Source organism: Cladophialophora bantiana (genome assembly GCF_000835475.1).
Source record: "Cladophialophora bantiana CBS 173.52 unplaced genomic scaffold supercont1.11, whole genome shotgun sequence".
Classification (NCBI taxonomy): domain Eukaryota; kingdom Fungi; phylum Ascomycota; class Eurotiomycetes; order Chaetothyriales; family Herpotrichiellaceae; genus Cladophialophora; species Cladophialophora bantiana.
This window is the reverse complement of record NW_015971585.1, coordinates 1237165-1259150: the sequence shown is the minus strand read 5'-3', so window position 1 is coordinate 1259150 and position 21986 is coordinate 1237165. Positions and strand designations below refer to the sequence as shown.

General features: G+C 54.0%; 7 protein-coding genes across 7 annotated transcripts; 4 read left to right on the top strand and 3 right to left on the bottom strand.

Moving 5' to 3' along the window:
* Positions 1 to 327: 327 nt before the first annotated feature.
* Positions 328 to 1478, bottom strand: Z519_07888 (uncharacterized protein; the record flags this gene model as incomplete). The annotated part of the gene is made up of 2 exons (XM_016765618.1): positions 328 to 1017; positions 1065 to 1478. 2 exons carry the CDS (start codon positions 1476 to 1478, stop codon positions 328 to 330), a joined length of 1104 nt encoding a protein of 367 aa, XP_016618587.1.
* A 1440-nt stretch (positions 1479 to 2918) lies between these two features.
* On the bottom strand, positions 2919 to 4959 carry Z519_07887 (uncharacterized protein; the record flags this gene model as incomplete). The annotated part of the gene is made up of 6 exons (XM_016765617.1): positions 2919 to 3267; positions 3393 to 3953; positions 4004 to 4332; positions 4395 to 4474; positions 4534 to 4671; positions 4731 to 4959. 6 exons carry the CDS (start codon positions 4957 to 4959, stop codon positions 2919 to 2921), a joined length of 1686 nt encoding a protein of 561 aa, XP_016618586.1.
* Positions 4960 to 6082: 1123 nt separating this feature from the next.
* On the top strand, positions 6083 to 7659 carry Z519_07886 (uncharacterized protein; the record flags this gene model as incomplete). The annotated part of the gene is made up of 2 exons (XM_016765616.1): positions 6083 to 6215; positions 6269 to 7659. 2 exons carry the CDS (start codon positions 6083 to 6085, stop codon positions 7657 to 7659), a joined length of 1524 nt encoding a protein of 507 aa, XP_016618585.1.
* Positions 7660 to 9001: 1342 nt separating this feature from the next.
* Z519_07885 (uncharacterized protein) lies at positions 9002 to 13124 on the top strand (the record flags this gene model as incomplete). Its single annotated transcript, XM_016765615.1, has 2 exons — positions 9002 to 9051; positions 9107 to 13124. 2 exons carry the CDS (start codon positions 9002 to 9004, stop codon positions 13122 to 13124), a joined length of 4068 nt encoding a protein of 1355 aa, XP_016618584.1.
* Positions 13125 to 14156: 1032 nt separating this feature from the next.
* Positions 14157 to 15796, bottom strand: Z519_07884 (uncharacterized protein; the record flags this gene model as incomplete). Its single annotated transcript, XM_016765614.1, has 2 exons — positions 14157 to 14487; positions 14577 to 15796. 2 exons carry the CDS (start codon positions 15794 to 15796, stop codon positions 14157 to 14159), a joined length of 1551 nt encoding a protein of 516 aa, XP_016618583.1.
* Positions 15797 to 17321: 1525 nt separating this feature from the next.
* On the top strand, positions 17322 to 18698 carry Z519_07883 (uncharacterized protein; the record flags this gene model as incomplete). Its single annotated transcript, XM_016765613.1, has 1 exon — positions 17322 to 18698. The coding sequence occupies one exon, from the start codon at positions 17322 to 17324 to the stop codon at positions 18696 to 18698; it is 1377 nt and encodes a 458-aa protein (XP_016618582.1).
* An 867-nt stretch (positions 18699 to 19565) lies between these two features.
* On the top strand, positions 19566 to 21829 carry Z519_07882 (uncharacterized protein; the record flags this gene model as incomplete). Its single annotated transcript, XM_016765612.1, has 2 exons — positions 19566 to 19594; positions 19648 to 21829. 2 exons carry the CDS (start codon positions 19566 to 19568, stop codon positions 21827 to 21829), a joined length of 2211 nt encoding a protein of 736 aa, XP_016618581.1.
* Between the last annotated feature and the right edge of the window lie 157 nt (positions 21830 to 21986).

Genomic DNA, 21986 nt, shown 5'->3' with positions numbered 1-21986 from the left:
GGTCGATGGTCGATGTGTTTGTATTAAATCTGGTAGATATGTACCTAATCTTGTCCCCCTCCCGAGCCCCCTTTTCTTTGCTTGAAGAGCTGTATGTATGTATAAATTTGTTCAATAGTATTTTTTTTGGGTTCAATTTTGACCTGTCTGTCTGCCATCTAATATCAATCAATCGATAGAGCTATTCCGAGACGCAGTAATGCCGAGACGTATATTGTTTGTTGTATACAATGTGTAGTTCACCCGCCTCGCCACCTATTCACCTTGCACATGCCCTTGGCCCTTTTCCTCCGCCTGCCTGCCTCCCTCTGTTGGCTGTGTGAATCTTTAACGTGTTATCGGACTTGCGAGTTTCTTCATCAGCTCCAATGTCCCGGGCACATCGTCGCTCTTCATCCGCCCCATGCCGCACTCGGTGGCGATACCCCATGTGACAATAGGCCCGGAGGCGCTGTCGTCGGCAGTACTACTGCTCACGCTGGTGCTTCTGCTAATGGGGTCGGCGTCGATAATGCTGCGCGCCGTCTCCAGACGCCTCTTCGTGCCCTCTTCGTCCCTCTCCCGGACCAAGCCCAGATACAGCAGCGTGCCGTGCGTCCGGAGCAGCGGGAGCAGTTCTCTCAGCGGCGCAAAGTACGCCGCGTCGTCCCGCTCCTTAGGTACCGGCATATGGATGTAGTCCACCTTGTGGCTGAGACGAGGCCGAATCGCCTTGGCCGTGCGCACCATCATGGCCATGTCCCGCGGCTCGATGAAGTGCTTGTGTCCGAAGTCGCCGTAGCAGAAGTGGAAGCCCAGCTCCACGTCGCCGGCGATGTGGTAAGCGCCGGCGAACAAGACTACACGGTCGACCACGCCGCGGAACACGACGTCGCGGATGTCCTTCTTTCCATCGCGGTCTCCGTCTTCGTCGACGTCGCACCACCACGGCTTGCTCCCTTCCATCCGGGGCACCCGCTTCCACGTCTCCTCCAGCACGGCGAATTCGTTGGCGCAGCCAATCTGCACGGCGAGATCCTGGTGACCAGAGCGCGCAGCAAGGCCGCCATGTAGTACGACTCGACGAATGCCTTGTATTTCTGGGCAACGGCCGAGGTTAGCGCGTTCAGCGGCGTCGGGATGCAGACCTGGAACTTGACGTCCGCTGGGACGGAGCCCGCGGCGCGCATCTCTGTAAAGACTCGATACGACTCGATCGCCGCCGTGTCGTAGCCCGTCTCCAGCCGCTCCTCCAGGTACCGCGTCACCTCGTCGATATCTCGGAGGGGCTGCCGGTCGGGTAGTGCCTTGTGTTCACGAGCTGCGGGTACGGTAGGAAGAGCTCGCGCTGGAAGAAGACAAAGTTGCCGCAGGACGAGGGCTCCCCGTCTGGGATGCTCCGGATGTGGTTTGGGATGGTCGAGCCGAGGAGGTTGAAGACGTCGCGAGTCGTCGGCAGAGGGAGGGAGCCGACGGAGTGCACGCGTTGCGGGTTTCATATGGCTGTGGAGGTCACGTTGACGAGAGAGAAGCGCCTGAGGCTAGAAATTCAGGTGTGAGAAATGGCAACGAGAGCTCAACTGACGAGTTCAACCGGCGTCCGAACGCATTTTTGATAGAACTTCGTGGGTGCCTTGGGCCCTTATACAAACCTTTTCTCTTCGCGCAAATCTCATGTTACCTGTTCGGTGTACTCTTCCTCGCATAAACCGTAAGGGACGTTCCGAGGATCATGGTTTCATCACTTACTGCTGCCTTTCAAGCACCAAGGCCTCTGGGTACGATTGCGTATGACGAACAAGCAACGGCATGACGCGCGAGATCTAGAATCAGGGCATTCGCCTGACATATACCACAGCGCTGCTATTGTCTCTGGGACTTTGAGCTAAGGAGGCCCTTATAGCCAAATGGCAGATGGCCTAGAAGATTAGGGGCAAGAATAGACGCGGGGATGGAAAGTCCGTTTCGACTTACATGTCCGAAGTGCGTCTTCTTCTCGGCCTTCAAAGGTCAGGAATCCGGTCTTTTCACCATGCAGAACAGATGCCAAATAAGCGGACGTGTACAGTAGATTTGGACCCCCCGTTGCGTGAGAAGCATGAGTGACCGCTCATTCTAAACTGGGGAAATAGAGCAGGCAAGGCCATTCATCAGGTGGACTCCCCCAGCTTATGCGGCAGAATGCTGACACGGGGACAACGTTAGCTACACTTTGGGATATGTAAGAGGATTAGTGTTTGCCACTCGTCATAACTCATCTGATTCTCAAGCATATATACATCCCTTCCTCTGCTCCGTAGGAACAGACACACGAACAAAGGAGGGAACCTGAAATGCGGATATCAGTATGATTGGTAAGCAAGTACGAGGGGGAAAAGCAAGCAAGCAACTATTCGAAAGCTGCGAGCCTTGCAAAATGTCAAAAGCCCCGGATTGAGCGCGTAGTAAAATTGGGAGACGAGACTTCGGTGAAGTGGTGTCGGGAAAACCGTAGACGTATTGGTGAAGGTTGTGAAGGTCGTCCGAATGGAAACTGGAAAGGGGGAGGCAGCCTTGTAGGGGCACCAGGGGGTCAACTTTTTGCTGGTGCACGTGACATATGACCGTGGGCTCGTCGACCCTGCAAGGGAAACTATTGAAAAGGACAGGGCAATATCATTGGAACATGTCGGCGTGCAGGGGGACTTTGTGCTAACAGACAGGAGGATAGAGAGCCGGGGAAAAGACGCTGTCGTTGATGCTTTGGCAAACCAGTTTCAGGATTGCACGGTAATTTCTACGAAAAGACTGCCTAGCTGGTAGAAGACGTGGAGGATGATTCGACGCGTCGGGGTTTTTTACAATAAGGATCCGGAAAAGAACCTCGGGATTCTCCAGTGCTGCTTGAGTAGGCACAAACCCCGGTGTAGCTCGCAAGCCTCCTCCGAGCTCAACCCCCCTTAAATGAACACCCTCAGTGCTTTGGTCCACCCGGTTCGTCCTTTCTCCGCCGCAATTTCCAGACTTCCTCGCCTGATACCCATCGTGACATCCATCTCGCTCGTGCGAACGAACATCTTCCGATCACGCGAGTAGATCTTCCATCCCAGGTACAAAGCGATGACAATCGGCGCAGCAAGGAAATTCTCGAAAAACACCTCTGCATCAGGGCTGGAACCAAGTGGAAACAGAGAAGTGTAGAACGTTGCAATGATAGCCAGGGCGTTTAGGCCGAATCCGATGTAGGACCCCCAGATTCCGAAAGCGGCTTGGTAGGGTAATTGATGTTTTGTGAAGCCGTGGGCATACCTGATGCGAAAAAGTTAGCTCCTCACTTGTAGACAAGGGTCAGATTCTGAGAATTACCATCCGTGTCGGAATCCTAGCATTTGTTAGGACGAGGGTCGTCTTCAATGCGGGCCAGTGGAGTGGACTTACTGATATGCGCGAGATTGATGCTCATCCACAGGAAGAAAAAGCTCAGTCCAGAGAGGGAGAGTAACCAGGTGAAGATCGTGTCAGAAGCATTCGCTTCACCAATATACGCGAGGCAGCCGAACAAGAGTTGGATCACGATACACCAGAGCGGTCTCCCCTGCCTGTCGACATACATCAAAAATTTTGGGCCCATTCCTCTCGCCGCGAGGGCTTGCATGGTACGTGAAGAGCCGTAAGTGCAGCTATTAGCGACGCTAATAACGGAAATAGTGATGACCGCATTCATGACGGACGGCAGCCCTTTGACACCGGCATATTTGATGGCCAGGACAAAAGGAGAAGCTTTCGTATTGGCGCCGCTGGCTCCCAGAAGGTCTGGGCTGTCGGATGGCACGATGAGCCCGACAATGAAGAGCGAAAGGACGTAAAATGTCGCAATACGCCAAAAGACTTGTCGAGTGGCTTTGGGAAGGGAGCGATGAGGATCAGCAGCTTCCGCGGCCGCCAATCCCACGAGCTCTGTTCCACCAAAGGCAAAAGCTGCTGTGACAAAGACACTAAAAGGTCAGCTGGATCCGGATCAAACTTAGTCTGCAAGAAGACATACGTGCAGAAGCCTTTGAACCCATTCTGAAAAGCGCCTGGGTCGTGCCAATATCGAGCACCAATATAGCCGCGATGGTCGGAAGAGACGCCGCCACAGTCAACCACAATACCGAAGATGATGAAACCTATGCAAGCGGTGATTTTGATCATAGCCAGGACAAACTCCACCTCGCCGTAGCCGAGCACGCCGAAGATCTGGACTAGACATAGGAAAACCAGGAAGACAGTGATCCAAACGCTGACGTGGATATCATCTCTCCAGTATTCAATGGTGATCGAGGCCGCGGTAAGTTCAAAGGGCAAGACGGTCAGCCAGCCAATGGCGTAGTCCTGGATGGTAGTTAATATCTCGGAGGATGAGCGACCATGTCACAGATCTTGAGAGCACTTACCCAACCGACCGCGAAACCGATGGATGGGTCTACGAATCGAACAATGTAGGTATAAAACGCGCCATTCACGGGGTAGAGTACTATCAAACATTTTCAGCAAGACGGTCTCCGAGATTGAGAGAGATTTTCTGACACCCACCGGCCAATTCTCCGAGCGCCTGCATGGTGCAGAGCAGCATGAAGCCAATAATGATGAAACCGAGGAGCAGACTTCCAGGCCCGCCCTTGTGCAACGCACTGCCAGAGCCGACGAAAAGACCAGCACCGATCGAGCCACCTTGAGGAAATGTGTGTTAGAATGGACAGGCGTCGATGGGTGCGAATGGGCAGCCGTACCAATTGCTATCATCTGCATGTGTCGCGACCGCAGCTTTTGAGCAAGCGGGTTGTGCTGTCTGTTCACGGGATCCGTCTCATCCTCGTATGTGATTTCGCCAGCCAATTTCTGCATCTTAGGGTCGTTGAGTTTCTCGGGGTCGATGTCACGGGTTGTGCCAGAGGCATCATATGGCGACGAAGAGGATTCATCGTGGGCCACGATTTCCTTTTCCTCGGGTTCGGCCATGTTTGGTAGCAGACAAGCTCAGGAGACAAGCTCAACAAGAGAGAAGCGATAGTGAAGGGAAAAGTCACAAACCAGGGCAGCGGGCAGCTTAAGACAAACCACGCAGGCCAAGGAGGGTTGCATTACTTGAACCTGGCCACAAGTCTATCATTTCCTAGTAGGTGCTCGGTAGGCAGTCAAGTGATCGTCGAGTACGGAGTACCCAAGCAAAAAGTGACAGCCATCCTGGGAGGAGTACAGCATGATGTCTCCTTGCTGCAGTGGAGCGGACCCTGCACCGACGACAGCCGCCCTGAAGCGAGAGGAGGCATCAGAGGGAAACGCCAAGAGAGTGAAAATCGATGTTGTCGAGGTGGCGATGGTGGCATTGGAATCTGGGGATCAAAGCAACATGGAGCAGGCAGATGATGATGATTGATGATGATGGTGATGGTGATGAGCGTCGTGGTTGGATTTTGCGGGGGAATTACCTAGGGCGATTTCGGGGGGGCCAATGGTCGATGTCTACTGTACCTAATAGCAAACAAGGAGAGAGGAAAACTTCGATATAGCCCGCGACCAATTACCACAGCAGCCCCAGCAGCCCCAGCAGACTCTCCACTTGGTTTCGTGGTATCATGCCAGCAACGCGTGGGCGACGTGGGCCGTGTGGACGACGGAGGTGGCATGGTGTTTGTTGATCTCTCTGCGGGCATCGGCACTTCTTGTTTCCCGGCCACACACGAAGCCTTGAACGGCAAAGGGCCATCCTCTCGCACAACAGGGACCGACAGCGTCAGAGGCTGCTGAGGCGGCGGGAACACCGTCATACTCGAGATCGATCTTGTCCCCGCCTCGGATGGCTTTGATGGCTTGGACGGCTTCTAGAGCTCCTTCGATGGCATCTCGCACCAATCGCCGAACAGATGGCTGATCATTACGCGCTCCCCCGGAATTTCGTCCTCGGAAACAGTCTTCAATTCCACAGCTTTGCTCTTGCATTTATACTCCTCTTCGGCCTCCTCGTCGTGCTTGCTTTCGCTGTCGTCTTCTTCTCTTCCCCTGCGCCTCGTCCTCAGGAACCTCCTGCCTCCGATCCCGACTTAGAGAGACACCCCCTGCTCTCGGACGAAGCCCATTCAAGATGAATCGTGACGAAGGTGAAAGACCTGGCGTAGGCACCCTCACCGGAGAAGAAGTAGCCAAACACAACTCGAAAGAGTCGTGTTGGGTTATCGTCCATGGAAAGGCCTATGATGTGACAGAGTTTCTACCAGGTTTGCAACAGCCACCTCAGAAAATCACCTACAGCTGGCTGACCACTATCCAGAGCATCCCGGAGGTTCCAAGATCATTCTCAAGTATGCCGGCAAAGATGCCACCGAGGAATTCGACCCCATCCACCCCCCTGATACCTTGGACAAGTATCTGCCTCCAGAGAAACATCTGGGCCCCGTCAACATGGAGACCGTCCAGCAGGAAGAAAAGGAAGAGACTCCCGAGGAAAAGGCCAGACAAGAGCGTATTAAGAACATGCCCCCTCTCGAAGCATGCTATAATCTCATAGATTTTGAAAGTGTCGCAAGACAGGTGATGAAGAAGCCGGCCTGGGCATACTACAGCTCGGGTGCCGACGACGAGATTACCATGCGAGAAAACCACTCGGCCTTCCATAAAATCTGGTTCCGGCCCAGGGTGCTGATTGACGTGGAAAAAGTGGATATCAGCACGACCATGCTCGGGACGAAATGCGACATCCCTTTCTATGTCACCGCAACCGCACTCGGGAAGTTGGGCAATCCCGAAGGGGAAGTCGTCCTGACCAGAGGGGCAAAGAAGCACAACGTTATCCAGATGATCCCGACCTTGGCCTCTTGCAGTTTCGACGAGATCTGCGACGCTCGGGAAGGCGACCAATGCCAGTGGCTTCAGTTGTACGTCAACAAAGACCGGGAGATCACAAAGAAGATAGTCCAACATGCAGAAGCACGAGGCTGCAAAGGTCTCTTCATCACGGTTGATGCTCCCCAGTTGGGCAGACGAGAAAAGGATATGCGCAGCAAGTTTGACGACACTGGCTCCAACGTCCAGAAACAGAGCGGCGAGAACGTTGACCGATCCCAAGGCGCCGCCAGAGCCATTTCGAGCTTTATCGATCCCAGTCTCAGTTGGAAAGACATCCCCTGGTTCTTGAGCATTACGAAGATGCCCATCATCCTCAAGGGTGTTCAGCGGGTTGAGGATGTCCTGAAGGCCATCGAGGCCGGCGTCCACGGCGTTGTCCTTTCCAACCACGGCGGTCGCCAGTTGGATTTCGCCCGTTCTGGCGTCGAAGTCCTTGCCGAAGTCATGCCCGTGCTCCGTGAGAGAGGTCTGCAAGACAAGCTCGAAATCTTTATTGACGGAGGCGTTCGTCGAGCAACGGACATTATCAAGGCTTTGTGCCTAGGTGCCAAAGGTGTAGGAATTGGCCGGCCATTCCTGTTCGCAATGTCGGCTTATGGACTGCCCGGCGTGGATCGTGCAATGCAGCTGTTGAAAGACGAGATGGTAATGAACATGAGGCTGATCGGTGCTTCCAAGGTGGAAGACCTGACGCCAGATATGGTCGACACGGCTGGCTTGAGGTACCACACGTCGACCGTCCCGCAAGACACTCTCGGAATCCGAGCCTACGATCCTCTGATCACGCCCCACGAGATGCTCAAGGCGAGACTTTGAGTTCTCCGACCCGACAAATCTGGACTCGGGTTTTCCGGGCGACATCTGTATATGTTTTTGGGATACACGAGATATAGGGGCACCGGGATCATCAAGTGTGATTGTGAACAAACCTTGGGAGCATAGAGGGTTTCCTCCTCGACCCTAGACTTATTACTAGTGACGGCCGATCTCAACATGTAACTATCCACGGGATGAGCTGTACGGGTGACTGGCGATCCAGCCGACTCACTCCGAACTAAAGGCATTTTCCCTTGGAAACACGAGAATGATCCGAGGATCTTGACGTGATGTTTCAGGTCTGGTCCATTTGTCGACAAACTCAACCCAGCGCAGGCGATATTTACACAACAGATACTCCCACAATCATGCATTTCGCGCTACGTTCCTCAGCACATCTTTGCCTCACTAGTAGTATCGGGTTATCACCCTCAGCGCCTCATCCCTTGATAGTCATTTTCGTCATCTTCGCCATGCATCTCTTCCTCGGCGCGGCGGCCTGGCTTCTCACCGTCAGCACCGCCGTAGGAATGATCCTTGCGGAGGTTATCCCGAAGTGATCATCCAACAAAGTTCGGTCAGTCAATAACGATCATCGACCATGGCACCCGGACTTTGTTCCCTGATGGCACACTGTGTCTGGAAGCTGGGACGTCTCAACTATGTTGCCGTTTAGGATCACACCCACTCCCGAGTTCACGAGCTCAACGACGCAGGGAGCAATCGCCGAGCTCTCCGTGGCACTGGACAAACACTGCAACCTGGGAGATAAGTCTGGGACATGGGATAAAGGTCGCGTGGATCTCGGACGAGGAACATTGGGCTGGCTCGCAGGGTCTGTCCTCCTGAATAGTTGTCTGGGTAGCATCTGTACTCCATAGGCACACTCTGCTACGTTCGGTGATAGTAAGATGGATATTTCAATGAAGCTTGGGCCTTCTAAGCAAAATGTAATTATCCATTTTAGCCCCTTCCGGCGGCACGCGAGCGTGAGCGCGTGACTAAATTATGCACCGAGGAATCACAGTCCCCTTGGCCCATAAAGTTATGTCATACCGACGGCAATCACAATTGTATAGAGGAGCCTTACTACTTGCCCAGCCCGGTGTGCACCTTGTACAGAGTACTTCTTCATGTTATGGACATGATGGCGGGTCAAGGGAAAAGCTGACTGAAGCCTCGACCATCCAAGATCATGCAGTTGAGGCTTTTTCGACCGTCTTTTCCAACCCAATGTCTGTTCTCGCACGGAAGGTCAGGAATGGTTCAAGATACATGAGAATATCTCGGGCTTGAACGGTGTGTTGGTGCAATCGCGGCATGTGAAATCTCTCCCAGAACCATGCTCCTGCTCCATCAGACTGGCGCCGTCAGGGTTGGTGAGGTCGTAAGGTACCGTGTCCACTCCCTCTTCTCGGTGTCCGTTAACCAACTTCTCGCCTGGCAGATATACCGTAACTTACACGCCCAGCCTCGACCGTATCCTCCCGCCCCCTACACAATTGCATGTGAAAATAAAGAATACGGTCGCCGCGCCTCTTCGCGCCGCTTATTTACATGGACCTTATACTCTCTACGTGGCATGCTATCCCTCCACTTTCGATCCCTACAAGAAACACCAAGCTGCCCTGACGGAAGGAGCCCCGGACTTTGAACCGCAGCTAAAAGCCGGTGGACAATGGAACGCGAAACTCACAGTCCCCGAGCATGTCAGGGAAGATGCCCAGAGACAGAGTATAGATGTGAAAGGCGGAGACGGAGGAGGGAGCGAGAGAAAGAGCTTCACGTGGATCATCGAGATAGCTTCGCAGGTGATTTTTTCCAAAACAGCTAGCGTTGACTATGAGGTCCTTGTTGGACGTGACGAGAAGTCGGTCGAACTGGGGTTCCACGGTGTCATCGGATCCGGGCAAGGTGCTCCTGGTCGACTCGAAGATCATCAGCAATCTCGTTCTCAAAAACCACACAACCCGCACCATCCGAAGGGCGTCTTTTCTAAGGCGGTCAGGTTGGCGGTGGATGACACCCACAGTCTCTGGAACACCCCTCCGTTTCCTCAATGGGAGAAAGAAGACAGCGGGAAACCCAAAGTGCGAGTGGAACAGGGACCCCGACACGGCGACAAGAGAGATGCCGACGCGAAACCGGAGAAAACGCGAAACAAGCAGAAGAAGATCCACTTGGTCCTGCTCACCCATGGTATTCACAGTAATGTGGGCGCGGATATGCTGTTCATGAAGGAGAGCATTGATACGGCCGCGAAACAGGCGAAGGAAGATGCGAAAAGAAGACGAGCCGAGGTCAGGACACGACGTGTGACACGAGAGAATGAATTTGGAAGAGATGCTCTGGGGCAGCGGTCAAAATCCATGCCGAACGTTACAAATGCAGGTGACCCTTCCCATGGAGCTGCCAATCCTAATACCGCTAAGGAGGGGTGGGAGGACGAGGACGAGGACGAGGACGAGGACGAGGACGAGGACGAGGACGATGAAGACGAAGAAGAAATCTACGTGCGAGGATTCACCGGCAACACCATGAAGACCGAGAGAGGGATTCAGTATCTCGGCAAACGTTTCGCAAAATACGTCCTCTCCATAACCTATCCGGACCAACCATACCTACCCGTAAAATCGTCCATGGGGAAATCGCTCTCACAATCTTTAGCCTCGTCGTTGTCAAACAAACCCAGCCCGCAAGACCAAGGTAGCACGCAGCCGGCGCATAAAAACAGCAGCATTATCAAAGACGAAAACCACCATGCTCACAACCTACCCTATCGCATCACCTCCATAAGTTTCATCAGTCATAGTCTAGGCGGATTAATCCAGACCTATGCCATCGCCTATATCCAGAAACACTCTCCCGAATTCTTCAATCTCATCAAACCGATCAATTTTGTCGCCATGGCTACACCGTTCCTGGGATTAAGCAATGAAAATCCTATATATGTAAAGTTTGCGCTGGACTTTGGGTTGGTTGGGAGGACGGGCCAGGACCTGGGTCTGACCTGGAGGCCACCGACATTGGCCAAGAGTGGTTGGGGAGCGGTGGTGGCTGGGTTCACGAATGAATCGAACAAAGGCGGTCCGGGGAAAGAGTCTGATCCTGGAGCGAAGCCTTTGCTGAGGATTCTCCCGACGGGTCCGGCGCATGTGGCGTTGAAGAAGTTCCGAAATCGCACCGTCTATTCAAACGTGGTCAATGACGGGATTGTGCCCTTGAGAACGTCCTGCTTACTGTTCTTGGACTGGCGAGGCCTGGGTCGGGTGGAAAAGGCCAGGCGGGAAAGCGGCCTGGTAGGGACGATGGTGGGATGGGGCTGGGCTGAAATGACAGGCCAAAATGCCAGCGACCCTAGAAAGGCGCTGACTTGGAACAATTTGTTTAGCGATAGCGGCGAGGATGTGACCAGTCACAAGTCGGGCATATCGTCCCCAGACCCCGAATCGAAAGTCCCGCAAGCAGAGACGAGCGAAGGCTTTGATCATGACCAGCGGGCAACGGAGCCCGAGGAGAGTCAATTCCTGGTAAAACAGGAGAGTCCACCGTCGGAACGGCCGACGAACCCAGCAGAAGTGAGGTCGACAGCGGCACCGAATCTATGGACTGAACTGTTGAATTTCTTCAAGCCACAAGCAGGACAGCGAATGTCTCCACCAGGCAGTCCACCCAAGAGTCCGAGGAAGACGCAGAAAATCTATCGGAGGGGACAGACGATGCATCATCAGCAAGAACATGAAGACCCAGGCGAAGCTTCACGAGAAATCCCCCAAGCGGACAGCAATGGTAACGCCCGGAAGGGTCCTGTCCGGGGCGCATCACTCTACACCAACAGTTCCCAGGACGGCGGTACCGGAGACGTCGAAACGCCTCCCAAAACTACCTTCTTTGAATCGGCAGGAGACCTCCTCAATCCCCCGCTACCTCCTAAGGACTTCATCCTTGACCCTGCCGCTCGACCCAGGACGATCTTCCATGACCGTGTCTATCATCCGGAAGACATTCCTCCGCCGCCAGCAAAACGACAGCGAACTTTTGGAATCAGGCGCTCCGCATCAAGCATCGGATCTCAATCGTCATCCTCTCACCTCTCATCGGGGCCGACTTCACCTCCTGATCCTCGCCGCCCTGTCTCAGGCCACTCTCCATATACACCAGCAAATACAAATCAGACGCCGCACCAGTCTCAGGTTCAAGATGTCGGTGGCATGAAGATCGAAGAGAAAATCGCCCGTGCCTACCATAAAGACCTGTCGTGGCGCAAAGTTTTGGTGCGACTCGAACCTGATGCGCACAACAACATGGTGGTCCGCCGCATGTTTGCTAACGCGTACGGGTGGCCTGTTGTTCAACACATGTGCGATACACATTTCGGCTACACGGCGGCGGCAAGAACAAGAGATGAAGATGAAGAGAACGTGGAAAGGGCAATGGGACGAGACGAAGCTGTTCCTGGCGAAGACAGAGGTGGAGAGAGTGTTAGGGGCCAACGGGACTTACCTGAGGAGGAGGAGGAGGAGGTTAGAGGAATTGATGAAGGCGATGAAAAGAGGGCGAAAACAACTAACAATATCAACATCACAGAGGCAAGTCCGACGGAAGTTGCGGACATGCATGCCGATTTGCAGAGATTACACACAGCGTGGAAAGTGCGTGATCGCGACAAGCAAGTCACTCCCACCAGACGTGCATCGAGGCGTACCGAATCCGAGATCCGCGAGGCTCGAGATGACGTATCTGAGCTGGTGTCCCTCGTTAGTGCTACAGGGGAGAGCAGCTACAGTGGCATGAACTCCAGCAAAGCCGCGCTGTCGAGGCTCGTGAGGCAGGACAGTGCAAGATGGAGCGATCGATTCTTCGACGGGAGTGAGGATGGTGACGAGGAGGATGAAGACGATGAGGGAGAAGGTGGGTTGCGCGAGGCGATGAGAAAAGCAAAGTATCGAGGTGAATTAGATCCAATGTTCAACATTGATTTCGATGTCGACTCGGCCGACGAGGGGACGACGATGACAAAGCTTGTGGACGGACCTTTGACGGAGAGCCCGGAGGGTACGAAGCTGAGCAAGCCCAAGAAAGGAAAAGAAAGGGAGGACGAGGGATCATCGGCGTCTGCGAGCAAGCACGGGCATATCCTCATCGATCCACAAGCGCCCTTCTCAGCGGAACCGGCCGAATTGGAACCGCTGTCGCATTCTTCGGCGGGCACGAACACGCCTACCCGCCATGTCAGTGGTGCGGAGGTGAGAGCGGAGGAACAACTAGGGCCTGAATCCATCCCATCACAGAGTACTGGCGCGGGATTGGGACTATCTCTAGGCGAGAATGTCGATGGGGGATGGCGACGAGAGACAAGGCCTGGGACTAAAACTGTGGGAGAATCCGCCGGCGGCGTGGCGGAACAGGTCGCCTTAGCCACGCAGAGAAGTAAAGAGAAGCAGAAACAGACGCAGGAGTCCTGAGCCTGAGCTATGCTGTGAGATGGATACTTTCGAAGCGTGCGCGTTTGCATGTCATTGCTAGCGGAGCAACTAACTGTACAACCTTTTTTCATGTGTGTGTGTGTCTATAGAAATACATTGTCTTTGCGTTTTGTCTGGACGCCAGATTCAGCAGAAGCGGGCTTCCTTTGTATCAGCGGATGAGAAAGACTATTCGGGGCGGAAGCGCCGTGGTGGACTCGGTGTACCTCAATCTTTTCGAACAAGACTCATGCTATTACCGCTCGCCGACACATTTCGTTTCCGGGCCGCCGCGCCCACTGGTGTTGTCATTCATGAATTGCCCATGTTTGTTTGGCTTGATGCGCCTCCCTGGGGATTCGGTACTCCCGCAATCTTGCAATAAATGGGGCAGAGCCACCGGAACCATTAAAGCACTCCGTACGGTCAAAACGAGCAAGGGTCCTACTGGGATTTGGGAACAATCAGTGAAGGAAACGGCTGGGGCTCCAGGGGTAGCTCTGAGGAGCTATACATGTACGTATGTATGTGCATGATAGACAGTAACAGCAGATGCTGCAAAGGTTCGAGCCGATCAAAACGAACACTGCCTTGTTCTTCAAGGTTCGAAGGTGATTGAAAGAGTTTAATGCTACATACATTGGGCGTCATGGTATCTTTCTCGCCTGGCCAGTGCCTGGTATCATCAGGGGGGTTTTGCTCCGGTATATATAAAACAAACTCCCCTTTCGCCGAAGACCACCACTCCGACCGAGCATTATGCGGGAACAACGACAACGGCGACAGTGGCGACTAATGAGGTCGGTTGAGTCTTTACTTCCTTCTGCTCTGATTGCATGTACATCAATCACCACATCACTGCCTTTCTCTTGTACAACATGGCCATTAACACGTGTTCTTCTTCACCCTCCTCCCACCTTCGACTCCCCCCCACCCCCAAGGCATTTCCGCAAATTGGAGACGGGAGAAGCAAAAGTTCGCATTCGTATCCCTCCTGTCTTGTCACCTCCGATGAGAAGAGTTTTCTGATCTTTACATCTTCTCCTTCCTCTCCGCCATCATGCCCTCTGCACCGACGACAGGTCCGACCGGGCTGGGAGGCAAGACGTCCTCCCTTGTCTCGTCGGTGAACTTAAGATCCTCGTCAATGTCGGTCGTGTCCTTGACTTTTGTCCAGACGACGGGGGCCGCGACGAGGAGGGATCCGGCCAGCATGCCCCAGTTGACGGCAAATTGGGTCATGAAGGCGACATTGTTGGCGTCGAGTTGCGGAGAGATGGCAGATCCGGCAGATTGGATGCCCTTGTAGAAACCGGTGAAGTTGGCGAGTTTGCGGCCGTTGTTGGTGAGTGCACCCATAAGCCTGGTTATGTGGGAGAAATGTTAGTGGGACAATTTCCCATGTGCAAAGATTTTTCGGGACAAAACTCTACAAAGACATTTGCGGCTTACCAATACGAAGTAGTCTGCCAAACAGAGTCGTAGGCTCCGTAGAACATGTACAGGAACATAGGGCCGACATAGCCCGGGTCGGTAAAGTCAAGCTTGTGATAGTCGTCGGCGCTGGTCTCTGCGCGGGTGTACTGTTTTTGGAAATCATAGCCACCGCCCCAGATGACAAAGGTGAGCACAAAGAGGGCACCAATGGCGATCTTGGCACGGGTGGTGCGACGGAAGTAGGTGGTGTCGAGCAAGAAGCCGAAGATCCAGGCGCCAATGATTTGGCACAGGTAGTACAGCACATTGTTCAAGGCGCGGGTGCGGATGTTGAAGTAGGGGAGATTCACGTCTTGGAAGTGGTAGGTGTAGAACCAGTTGGAGGCGAAAAACATGGGGAAGAGGAAGATGATGTACCAATCGGTCACCAGGACCTCGAAAAGACCCTTGATTTCGGACTTCCAGGTGGGGTTCTTCATCAGGATGACACGCGAACCGTCACTGCGTTGGACGAGGAAAGGGTTGCAGAGAAATCCGGCCAGGACGAAGCCCACGGCCATCAGGACGATGAAGGCAATGTAAGTGCCGTCCTGGACCGAGTTGCTGGTGGAATGAAGGTTCTGGCCCAGCGGAATTAGAGCGCCCAGCACGGCACCCAGGTTGAAAATCATCCAAAAGACGGCAATGTATCGACCCTTTGATTTCTCAGGAGGATACGACATCATCACGGCCCCTTGGGCAGTCCATAGCAGACCGGCGCAAACACCCAGCAAGGCACCGGCGAAGATCAGGAAGCCCGCATTCTGGTTGTGGTTGTAGGACAAGATTGAGGCAATGTAAAGGGCGTATCCGAAACCGCCAAATCCCAAGGTCAAGCGTAGACCGATCTTGTTGGCAATACTACCGGCAAAGAAGCCCACCACGGAGAAAGTGGCGTAGATTGCGGTACTGGCATTGTTGATGTCGTGCGCATTGACCTGACCAGCGGCACCCAACCCGTTGACCGCGTTGAACATACCCGGGCACAAGAAGCACACAAGCGCAACGAAGACGATTTGGAATTGAGGTGACGCATAGGCGGGAATGGTGATGGGCCCTAATTTGAATCTTTTGTACATCCATGGCTTCCCTTCGGGCTTTGTGTCTTCACCGCCGTGGATGATCTCGGGCGGCGTCTCGGTGCCGCCCGACTTCTCGGTCGTAGTGGCCATCTTCTCGTTGGAGATGTCTGACATTGCAAAGGAACCAAGCAATGCTGAAGGGAGGGAGAGACGACGGGAGGGAAAAAGTTGGAGCGGTGCGGCGAGGCTCTCGAGATTTAAAGTTGGGACGATTTTAGGTGGCGAGCGGAGATCAATTGCGGAGTCTCGGGGCAGATTCCTAGTGGAGTCTGGCTCATATGAGTTCGATGGGTCGCGTGCACCGTGGACCGCTCAGCAGCAGAACTGGAGGAATGGGGACGGACGGGGGGAGGGAGAGAAGTAATATAGAACAAGTATCGCCAGGGCAAGGGTAGGTGGTGGTAGAGTATCGTTCCAACCATGTCACCAGGCACGCTAAGGTGAATGGTTACCTTGACCTTGAATGATCAGAAACGGGCTTCAAGAGGGAGATAGAGTGATAGAGAGATAGAGCCGTAGCATTGTAGCCTCACACAAATGCAATGCAGCAACAGGGAGAATAGGAGGGAGGGAGGAGGAGAAGAAGGGATGGTAGTGGAATGATTGCGGCACGATGGAAGAGGAGATAGTAGAGGAGGATGGAGCAGTGGTAGTGGTTCCGATAGTGATAGTAACAAGTAGTACCTCGTAGCATGGGACAGACCCTGTCCAGACGACAGTAAGGCCCTGAAGTGTTTACAACACCCTGGAGAGGGACCAGAGTCTCTCCCCCACAAAGTGCAGGGTATCTCGTACCTGCTGGTAGAGAAATGAAAGTGAAGTGAGATCAAGTCCACGGAAATGGAGGCGCACGTGACGTGATAACAGAGTCGTATCCTCTCCGCCTTAGGGTTACATGCACCAAATCGGCGCCATCTGCGCCATCTGCGCCCATTGCTACGCTGCCCTTCGACCCCAAACACACTCCATCTTCATCTTGCACAACGTCTCATTCCCATCATCGACCACAAGTCATCGTTGCATCCATCTGTCTTCTCATCTGCTTCCTCCTCCAAACTCTCTCGCCGAACCCTCTGGAACGCTCACCTTACCCTTCACCTTGGGCGCCTCCCTCAGGATCGTGTGCCGATTTCATAAGAGAAATCCCATCAAATGCCACCGAATTGTGTTGCCGTCGTTGCCACAACGTGCTTACACGCTGCAACATGACAGGAGAAGCAGCCCGTCTTGTCCTCTCCTCTCCTCGCGCCGTGTCCTGTCCCCTCGAATTTCCCTTACCAACGACCGTTGGCTGTTTGCGCTCATTTCCGCAGGCTGCCGTGCCCCGGATGGTCAGGGATGTCGTGGGATCCAGTAGAATGTTCGATGCGCCTGTCACAGCGAGAGAAAAATATTCCCAATGGTGCCCAGGACAAACCTTATGACGTGACCCGCTGGGTGAGTATCTGGTTACCACCCTCGTCCACCAAGTTATTTCAATGTCTATAGTGCTGCCTCCTGGCTTTGGCTTTTTGGTTTCTTCATTCTTGTAGGGCTTCCCTACGAGAATCGTCCCTTCCTTTGTTCCTCATCTCACTGCTCCCTCGTGTCCTACGGCATCTTCTCTCCGATCATTGAACTGTCCTTGACCTTCTCCGCCATGTCGACGTCATATCCCCGTGTTGTTCGATTCACGAACGGCTATCTTCTCAAAGATGGGGAATTGGTGCTCGGGGATCTTTGGGTGTCGTCCGAAACAGGCCGCATCATGAGTCCCCAGTCGGCCTTCTATTCCTCACACCTGAGACCCGACAGAACGGTCGATCTTCGAGGCAGGATCCTGTCTGCCGGCTTTATCGATGTCCAGATCAATGGTTCCCACAATTTCGACTTCTCAACACCCGACCCAGATTTCGCCTCCAAGTTGACTCACACTACCCAGCAGATGATCAAGACGGGCCTCACTTCATTTGTCCCGACCGTCATCAGCACAACGCCGGAGAGTTATCATGCTGTGCTCCCTCATCTCGGTCCCTCTGGGAAGACTCGTGACGCCAGTCAAGGCTCGGAGAGTCTAGGGGCACACATCGAAGGGCCCTTTTTGTCCCCAGTGAGGAATGGAATCCACAACAAGGAGGTCTTGCGGGAAGCGCATTCTTGGGCCGACATCGAGGAATGCTACGGTGCAGAAAATCTTCACAATGTCAGATACATCACTGCTGCTCCGGAAAGGGGACACATGATGAGCCTGATCCCTGAATTTGTCGGCCGCGGCATGGTCTTTTCCGTGGGTCACTCTGATGCCACGTTTGAACAGGCGCAGTCTGCCATGGCGGCGGGGGCGTCCATGGTCACGCATCTTTTCAACGCCATGCGTCCTTTCGGACATCGGGATCCTGGTATTTTCGGTCTTCTGGGACAATCAGCACCCTCGACCCCAGTAGCCACGCCCAAGACCAGCCGCCCGGCAAGTCCATCGGGATCGCCACAAGGCTCTCCACGATCGTCGCGGAGGTCAACCCCTCGTTCCAGCCTCAGCATCAGCACCTCTATGTCGGATTTGGAAGAAGCGGCAGCGCGATACAAGCAGCCCTATTTTGGCCTCATCGCCGATGGTATCCACTTGTCGGCGCAGACCCTCAAAATTGCCTATTCTGCTCACCCGGAAGGCGCAATCCTTGTCACCGATGCACAAAAGTTTGCCGGATGTCCCGACGGAGCTTACGAGTGGCGAGGAGAAGACCGCTTCATCAAGGATGGCAAGCTGCTCAAGCTGGAGAGCAACGGACGTATCGCCGGCAGCGTGGTTGACTTGATCGACTGCGTGAACAACTTCAAGCGATGGACCGGTTGCGGAACGGCGAAAGCGTTGGAATGCGTGACTAGCACCCCGGCGAAGATGCTGGGCAAGGACGTCGAGAAGACCAAGGGCAGACTCGAAGTGGGCATGGACGCGGATCTGGTGGTGCTGGAGGAGGGTCTCGAGGGAGACCTGACTGTGCAGCAGGTCTGGAAGTTCGGAGTCCAGGTGGTCTAAATCCCCATGTCAGTGTCACGGTGTGGCTGCAAGTTTCTCGTCAAAAGTTGGGTTGAGCTCGGCGTTGCAGGATCCTTGGGTTTATGATACGATTTGAGATGCTTGGGAGGCTCTGGTCATGCTATGATCTATAGAGTTTTTTTTTTTATCCTTTGATGCGAGCCCTGTGGTCTCCGGAATGCTGTGCACAAAATGAGATACCTCTAGATTTGGCCTGGATGCTAGATACCATGTATATTATGTGATGGAAATTCGTCAGTCTGCATAGTATGAAAGGCTTTGTACTTGGATTTTGGATATTCTGTTTCCCTTGCCAATAAAGAGCCGCCATCGGGAAGTACGGAGGGAGAGGCCGTGACTTCGAGGATGTTCCTACTTCTCCCGAAACTCGGACGGTCTCCGTATTCTTTCCACCCATCAAGGGTTTAGATGATTTGCGCGTCTAAATCTTTTGGTTATTCCTACGTCAGGTGTAACTCGTCGCGCTCATCGCAGCCCCAGCGACATAGTGAGGCATATGCAGTATATTGCCCCATGGCGGTCGAACGGCGGCCTCAACATGTGTCTCTGCTCAGCACCGGCACGTGCGGGTCTAGACTCTCCGGGCTGCTGCCCCGTGAGACGCAACAGTGGCAACAGGGGTTAGCTAGCTCTCCCCGCGTTTTTCTTTTTTCTGTTGAGAGTGAGGACAGCAGGGAATAGGGCCAGACTCATCGCGTCGCGGCGAACCTCGAGCACCACTCTGACCTCACTCTCTGTCGTCTGTTACGCGCTGGGACTCTGTTGTCCAGTCTGTGAGATCTGGGGTCTTCCGAAACTTCATCTATCTTTGATTGTTGCCTGTCTGTGGCGACAAGCACTGAAGCCATGACACTCCGGAAACACTACACCCCAGAGTAAGCCAAACCTTGACCAGCTCATTCATATTGGCACCAATTCACCGTCCTAGGGTCCTCCTGAGCGCTCCACGAAGGTCAGCGGCGGTTCCGAGTCCTGATGGAAAGCTCGCGCTTTACACACAATCCACCTATTCGTTCGACACCCACTCTCGCACCAGCGAGATCTGTTGTCTAGATCTCACCCAGGGCACCGCCGCCACTATCAGCAAAGACCCCAAGGCCAGCGAGCCCAGGTGGCTGGGGACCAACCATGAAGTCGTCTGGTTGAAGGAATGCGAGAATGGAAACACCAGCTTCATCGTCACCGACGCCACTCTTCCTGGAAAATGCTACACGGCCGGCACCATTTCAGGCCCTGTCTCCAGTCTCAAGCTCTATCTCCTTGAACCGGGTAAAGTCGCCGTTGCTGTTGCCGGTCAAGCCAATCCAGATGGGAGCTTGCACAATCCCAAGGATGTTCCGAAATCCCATACTTCGGCCCGTGTCTATGACTCGTTGTTTGTGCGACACTGGGATTCGTGGATCACCGAGCAGCGAAACGCCATCTTTACAGCATTGCTGCAAAAGTCACAACCCATGGTGACCTCTCGCCAAGGACGATACAGCTTGCTTGGCTTCAAAAACGCATTGTTGGGGACGGAGTTGGAATGCCCCATTCCAACGTTCGGCGGAGTCGACCACTTCGACATTGGCCCGACAGGCCTGACGATCGTGGCCAAAGACCCCCATCTCAATCCTGCCACACATACCAAGTGTGATTGCTGGTTCGTACCAAAAAGGGATGTCTTGGACATGAAACCCGCAAGCTTCCACAAACTTCACGTTCACGGATTGAATGGGGCAGCTTCGTCGCCTGTCTTTTCGCCCAACGGGGACTCCCTGGCTTTTCTCCAGATGGCGACCGATGGCTATGAGAGTGACAAAAATCGAATAGTCCTTGTCCATGGCCTGGGTGGACTTGAGAAGGGTGAATCCGTGCACACAGTCGAGCTCATGCGTACAGACGATGGCAAAGGCGGCTGGGCCAGGTCTCCTACCTCGTTGAAGTGGTCCGTGGATGGCAAGATGCTGCTAATGGAAGCTGAAGACACCGGCCGGGGATGTCTCTTTGCACTCGATCTGACGGCGAGTCCGGGCCCAGAATGGCGACCTCGTCAACTGACCCACAGCGGATACATCATTGACTTTGCTCCCATGTCGGCCACGTCTAATCTTTTGCTCGTCTCCAGTAATAGCCTGATCGACAACAGCATTTACGCTCTTGTCGATCCCGATGCCCAGACTGAGGCGAGACCGGTGGTCATTTCGTCGCTGAGCAGAAATGGAAGCATGTTTGGTCTGTCTCCCGAACAAGTCTCCTCGATATGGTGGAAAGGTGCGAATGACCACCCCGTGCACGCTTGGATGATGAGGCCTTCCTTCTTCCGGGCGGATCAGAAGTATCCCCTCGCATATTTGATCCATGGTGGCCCGCAAGGTGCCTGGAACGACCAGTGGTCAACGCGTTGGAATCCTGCTGTCTTCGCTGAGCAGGGGTATGTGGTCGTCTGTCCTAATCCAACGGGATCGACGGGCTATGGCCAGGCCTTTACCGACGCGATCCGAAATCAGTGGGGTGGTCTCCCTTACGAGGACCTCGTCAAAGGGTTTGACTTCATCGAGTCGGAATTGGGATTCATTGACACCTCGCGGGCAGTTGCCCTGGGTGCCAGCTACGGCGGATATATGATGAACTGGATCCAGGGGCACGACCTGGGTCGCAAATTCAAGGCCCTGGTCTGCCACGATGGCGTGTTCAGCATGACGGGCCAGTTGGCGTCTGAGGAGCAGTACTTCCCCGTCCACGACCTCGGAGGGCCCATTTGGGAGAGACAGGAGATTTACGATCAATGGGATCCCAGCCGGTTCACTAAGTACTGGGAGACACCCATGCTTGTGATCCACAACGAACTCGACTACCGCCTGACAGTTGCCGAGGGTCTCTCGGCCTTCAACGTGCTACAGATGAAGGGGATCGAAAGTCGGTTTTTGAGTTTTCCAGACGAGAACCACTGGGTGTTGAAGCCGGAGAACAGTCTCGTCTGGCACCTCGTGGTGATAAATTGGATCAATAAATTTGTGGGGTTGCCCAAGATGGTCGACCGGCAAGGCAGGGATGGGTCGGGGTTTTGCAGGCAGGAAAGCAGGAGGAACTGGACTCGGAATCATGGGGCGTCGCGTCTCGAGCAGTGAGAAAGGCAGCATTCTGTTGCGTTGTGAGAGGTGTTATGATATGGTTGATTGAGGGATACGGGAACAAGAACAAAGGCTCTCCACTCATGGAACAATTGGAAAGGGCGAGCTCTGGTGCTCTTTGGGCCATCTCATCTCACACTTCCCTCCCCCCCCC